This window comes from Passer montanus, unplaced genomic scaffold, assembly GCF_014805655.1.
Source record: "Passer montanus isolate IOZ18808 unplaced genomic scaffold, ASM1480565v1 scaffold1210, whole genome shotgun sequence".
Classification (NCBI taxonomy): Eukaryota; Metazoa; Chordata; class Aves; order Passeriformes; family Passeridae; genus Passer; species Passer montanus.
In genome coordinates this window covers 1-5887 of record NW_024358835.1, presented here as the reverse complement: position 1 = coordinate 5887, position 5887 = coordinate 1, and the positions used below count along the sequence as shown (strand labels likewise).

The following is a 5887-nucleotide window of genomic DNA, read 5'->3' as shown; positions in this document are numbered from 1 at the left end:
AGGGGGTTTTAGGAATGCTGAGGGGGGTGTGAGGGGATTTTGAGGGATCGTGAGGGGATTGTGAGGGGATGAGGGGGTTTTGGGGGTGCTTAGAGGATCGTGAGGGGATGAGGGGGTCGTGAAGGGATTTTAGGGGGTCGTGAGGGGATGAGGGGCTTTTAGGGGGTCATGAAGGGATTTTAGGGGGTTTTAGGGGATCGTGAGGGAATTGAGGGGGTTTTAGGGGGTCGTGAGGGAATTGTGAGTGTTTGGGGGTGGGATTTGGGGAATCCTGAAGGGCCTGAGAGGAAATTTGGGGGGATCATGAGGGATTTTTGGGGGTCCTGAGGGGATTTGGGGGTTCAGGTGCAGGGTTCAGCATCCCAGGAGTGGGATCTGGAACATCCCGTTAAATTTTAGGGGTGTTTGAGGTGGTTTTGTGGTGTTTGTGAGATTTTTGGAGTGTTTGAGTGTGTCCTTGTGGGGTTTTGGGGTTTCTTTGGGATTTGGGATCTGCTATGAACTTTAAACATCTTTAGCACCTCGTGCCCCCAATTCCCCTCCTTTTAACCCCAAATTTTCTCTTCCAGCTCCGTCCCCACCCCCACCCTGGAACCATGGGGGTCCGCGGGGCGCCGCCGGCGCTGCTTTTGGGGCTTTTTTTGGTTTTTTTGGGGGTTCCCCCCCGGGTGGGAGCCGGGGATTGCAAAGGGCAGCGCCAGATCCTGAGGGGACCCCGCGGCTTCGTCACCGACGGCCCCGGCAACTACTCGGTCAACGGCAACTGCGAGTGGCTCATCGAGGGTGAGGGACCCCGAAATCCCCCGAATTCACCCCAAAATCGGGCTCGGCGCCCCTGAAAACCCCAAAATCGGCCTCAAAAACCCTAAAATCCTGTGGGAAACGAAGCTTCCCCAGCCCAAACTCCGCTGTGAACGGGAACTGTGAGTGGGTCACGGAGGGGGAGAGACCTCAAAATGTGTCCCAAAAACCCCACAGAGACCCCGAAAACGCCGAAATTCACCCCAGAATTGGGCTCGGCAACTCCAAAAGCCCCCTGACCCTAAAATCCCCTCAGAGAAACCCAAAATCCCCTCAGAGAAACCCAAAAATGGTCCCAAAAAACCCTCAGACTTCAAAACTCCACAAAGAGACACCAAGATTTTTTGGATATTTAATATTTTTTTTTTCCCCATGGGTTTTTGTGGATTTTGGGGTTTTTGGTGTTTGAGGTGGTTTTGTGGTGTTTGTGAGATTTTTGGAGTGTTTGAGTGTGTCCTTGTGGGGTTTTGGGGTTTCTTTGGGATTTGGGATCTGCTATGAACTTTAAACATCTTTAGCACCTCGTGCCCCCAATTCCCCTCCTTTTAACCCCAAATTTTCTCTTCCAGCTCCGTCCCCACCCCCACCCTGGAACCATGGGGGTCCGCGGGGCGCCGCCGGCGCTGCTTTTGGGGCTTTTTTTGGTTTTTTTGGGGGTTCCCCCCCGGGTGGGAGCCGGGGATTGCAAAGGGCAGCGCCAGATCCTGAGGGGACCCCGCGGCTTCGTCACCGACGGCCCCGGCAACTACTCGGTCAATGGCAACTGCGAGTGGCTCATCGAGGGTGAGCGACCCCGAAATCCCCCGAATTCACCCCAAAATCGGGCTCGGCGCCCCTGAAAACCCCAAAATCGGCCTCAAAAACCCCCAAATCCTGTGGGAAACGAAGCTTCCCCAGCCCAAACTCCGCTGTGAGAGGGAACTGTGAGTGGGTCACGGAGGGGGAGAGACCTCAAAATGTGTCCCAAAAACCCCACAGAGACCCCGAAAATGCCGAAATTCACCCCAAAATCAGGCTTGGAAACCCCACACTCCTCTCCTGACCCCAAAATTCCCTCAGAGAAACCCAAAATTGCCTCAGAGAAGCCCAAAAATGGCCTCAAACCCCTCAGACTTCAGAACTCTGCAAAGTGGCACCAAAATTTTTTGCGGTTTTTTAATAGCAATTAAAAAACAAAAACAAAAACAAAAACGGGGGTTTTGGGGTTTTTGAGGTTTGGGATCTTTTGGGGTCTCCCCTGACCCTTCCCCAAATATGAGAACCTCACATCCGCTAGGGGGCGCCCTCCTCTTGAAGGCACCTTTATGGGATTTCAATGGGATTTTTATAGGATTTTTTGGGGAGTTTTAAGGATTTTTTTAATGGGATTTTTTTGGGATTTTTTACGGGTTTTTGAGGTTTGGGATCTTTTGGGGTCTCCCCTGGCCCCTCCCCAAATATGGGGAGCTCACATCCGCTAGGGGGCGCCCTCCTCCTAAAGGGACCCTTATGGGATTTCAATGGGATTTTTATAGGATTTTTACGGGGTTTCTATAGAACTTTTGATTTCAATGGGATTTTTATAGGATTTTTAATGGGGTTTTTGTAGGACTTTTGAGGTGTTCTGTAAAATAGGTTTTTGAGGATTTTTGGGACTTTTGGGGTTTTGCGGTTTGGGATCTTTTGGGGTCTCCCCTGACCTTTCCTCAAATATGAGAACGTCACATCCGCTAGGGGGCGCCCTCCTCTTAAAGGCACCTTTATGGGATCTCAATGAGATTTTTGTCGGATTTTTTGGGGAGATTTTAGGGTTTTTTTAGTGGGATTTTTTTGGATTTTTTACAGATTTTTACGGGTTTTTGAGGTTTGGGATCTTTTGGGGTCTCCCCTGACCCTTCCCCAAATATGAGAACCTCACATCCGCTAGGGGGCGCCCTCCTCTTGAAGGCACCTTTATGGGATTTCAATGGGATTTTTATAGGATTTTTAATGGGGTTTTTGTAGGACTTTTGAGGTGTTCTGTAAAATAGGTTTTTGAGGATTTTTGGGACTTTTGGGGTTTTGCGGTTTGGGATCTTTTGGGGTCTCCCCTGACCTTTCCTCAAATATGAGAACGTCACATCCGCTAGGGGGCGCCCTCCTCTTAAAGGCACCTTTATGGGATCTCAATGAGATTTTTGTCGGATTTTTTGGGGAGATTTTAGGGTTTTTTTAGTGGGATTTTTTTGGATTTTTTACAGATTTTTTGGGGTTTTTGAGGTTTGGGATCTTTTGGGGTCTCCCCTGACCCCTCCCCAAATATGAGACCCTCACATCCGCTAGGGGGCGCCCTCCTCTTAAAGGGACCTTTATGGGATCTCAATGAGATTTTTATAGGATTTTTTTGGGAGTTTTAAGGATTTTTTAAATGGGATTTTTTGGGATGTTTTATGGGTTTTTGGGGTTTTTGAGGTTTGGGATCTTTTGAAGTTTCCCCGACCCTTCCCTAAATATGAGACCCTCACATCCGCTAGGGGGCATCCTCCTCTTAAAGGGACCTTTATGGGATTTCAATGAGATTTTTATAGGATTTTTTGGGGAGTTTTAAGGATTTTTTAAATGGGATTTTTTTGGGATGTTTTACGGGTTTTTGGGGTTTTTGAGGTTTGGGATCTTTTGGGGTCTCCCCTGACCCTTCCCCAAATATGAGACCCTCACATCCGCTAGGGGGCGCCTTCCTCTTAAAGGCACCTTTATGGGATTTCAATGGGATTTTTGTAGGATTTTTTGGGGAGTTTTAAGGATTTTTTTATTTGGATTTTTTGGGAGTTTTTACAGGTTTTTGTGATTTTGGGGTTTTTGAGGTTTGGGATGTTTTGGGGTCTCCCCTGACCCTTCCCCAAATATGAGACCCTCACATCCGCTAGGGGGCGCCCTCCTATTAAGAGGAATTTTATGGGATTTTTCTGGGATTTCACAATTTTACGGGATTTTTATGGGATTTCGGGATTTATTTCGGGGCGGGGGCGTTTCCCCGCTGACTCCTCCCCACGATTGCAGCCCCCAGCCCCCGGCACAGGATCCTGCTGACGTTCACCTTCATGGACACGGAGTGCACCTACGATTACCTGTTCGTCTACGACGGCGGCTCCACGCGCAGCCCCCTGCTGGCCGCGCTGAGCGGCAGCTCCCTGCCCGCGCCGCTCGAGGCCACCTCGGGAAAGGTCGGCACCGCTCGGAATCTCGGGAATTACTGGGGGGTTTTGGGGTTTTTCTGGGATATTGATTTGAAAATTTTTGGGGATTTTTTGGAGATTTTTTTGGAATTTTTTGCGAATTTTTCAGGGATTTAAAAAAAATTTTTTAGGGATTTTTCTGGATTTTTGTGAGAATTCTTCGGGACTTCTTGGGAATTTTTCAGGGATTTTTTGGGAATTCTTTTGGAATTTTTCAGGGATCTTTTGGGAATTTTTCGGGGATTTTTTGCGAATTTTTCAGGGATTTTTTAGGATTTTTAAAAAATTTTTTAGGGATTTTTCTGGATTTTTGTGAGAATTCTTCGGGACTTCTTGGGAATTTTTCAGGGATTTTTTAGGATTTTTAAAAAATTTTTTAGGGATTTTTCTGGATTTTTGTGAGAATTCTTCGGGACTTCTTGGGAATTTTTCAGGGATTTTTTTTAATTTTTGGGAATAGTTCAGTGATTTTCGAGGGATTTTTTTGGGAATTTTTTGGAGGGATATTTTTGGAATTTTTTGGGGGATTTTTTTTTTTAATTTTTCAGGGATTTTTTTGGGGAGTTTTCCAGGTTTGGTTTGTTTGTTTGTTTGTTTGGTTTTTAATTTTCCAGGGATTTTTTAAGATTTTAAGAATTTTTTTGGTGGGATTTGTTTTGTATTTTTGTTTTTAACTTTTTTGGGGAATCCTTTTGCAATTTTTTTTTAATTTTTCGGGTTTTTTTATTTTTATTTATTTATTTTTTTTTTAATTTTCCGGGGACTTTTTAAGATTTTGGGAATTTTTTGTGGGATTTTTTGTGATTTTTTTTTTAAATTATTTTTTGGGGGATTTTTTTGGGTCTTTTTTTTTTTTTTTTTTTAAATTTTCCGGGTCTTTTTTAAAGATTTAAAATTTTTTTGGCGGAATTCTTTGTGATTTTTTTTTTTAATTATTTTTTGGGGGAATTTTTTTGGCTTTTTTTTTTTTTTTTTAAATTTTCCGGGTCTTTTTTAAAGATTTAAAATTTTTTTGGCGGAATTCTTTGTGATTTTTTTTTTTAATTATTTTTTGGGGGAATTTTTTTGGCTTTTTTTTTTTTTTTTTGAATTTTCCAGGTCTTTTTAAAGATTTGAAGAATTTTTGGGGGGAATATTTTGAGAATTATTGTTTAAAATTTTTTCGGGGGATTTTTTTTGGGTAATTTTATTTTTTTATGGCCATTTCCTCGCGACTTTTTTTTTTTTTCCCTGAATTATTTTGTCCCTATTTCCTGACATTCTTAAAACCCTCTTGGGCGAACCTTTGAGAGCAAATTTTTTTTGGCTTTTTTAAAACCTCTTGCATTTTCCCCCACCCAAATATTCTTTGGGAAGGATTTTTTTTTTTTAAATTTTATTTTTTTATGGCCATTTCCTTGCGATTTTTATTTTTTCCTGAATTATTTTGTGCCTATTTTTTGACACTCTTAAAAACCTCTTTGGGGCACCTTTGAGAGGAAATTTTTTTCAGGCTTTTTTAAAACCTCTTCCATTTTCCCACACCCAAATATTTTTCGGGAAGGATTTTTTTTTTTAATTTTATTTTTTTATGGCCATTTCCTTGCGATTTTTATTTTTTCCTGAATTATTTTGTGCCTATTTTCTGACACTCTTAAAAACCTCTTTGGGGCACCTTTGAGAGCAAATTTTTTTTGGCTTTTTTAAAACCTCTTCCATTTTCCCCCACCCAAATATTTTTCGGGAAGGATTTTTTTTTTAATTTTATTTTTTTATGGCCATTTCATTGCGATTTTTATTTTTTCCTGAATTATTTTGTGCCTATTTTCTGACACTCTTAAAAACCTCTTTGGGGCACCTTTGAGAGGAAAATTTTTTAGGGTATTTTAAAACCTCTTCCATTTTCCCACACC

At 42.9% G+C, this 5887-nt stretch overlaps 1 protein-coding gene across 1 annotated transcript; it reads left to right on the top strand.

The window, feature by feature from the left end:
* Window positions 1-574: 574 nt before the first annotated feature.
* On the top strand, window positions 575-3987 carry LOC120497120 (multiple epidermal growth factor-like domains protein 8; the record flags this gene model as incomplete). Its single annotated transcript, XM_039698203.1, has 2 exons — window positions 575-783; window positions 3820-3987. Coding segments are annotated over exons 1-2 (355 nt in total), but the record flags the coding sequence as incomplete, so codon positions are not given.
* Between the last annotated feature and the right edge of the window lie 1900 nt (window positions 3988-5887).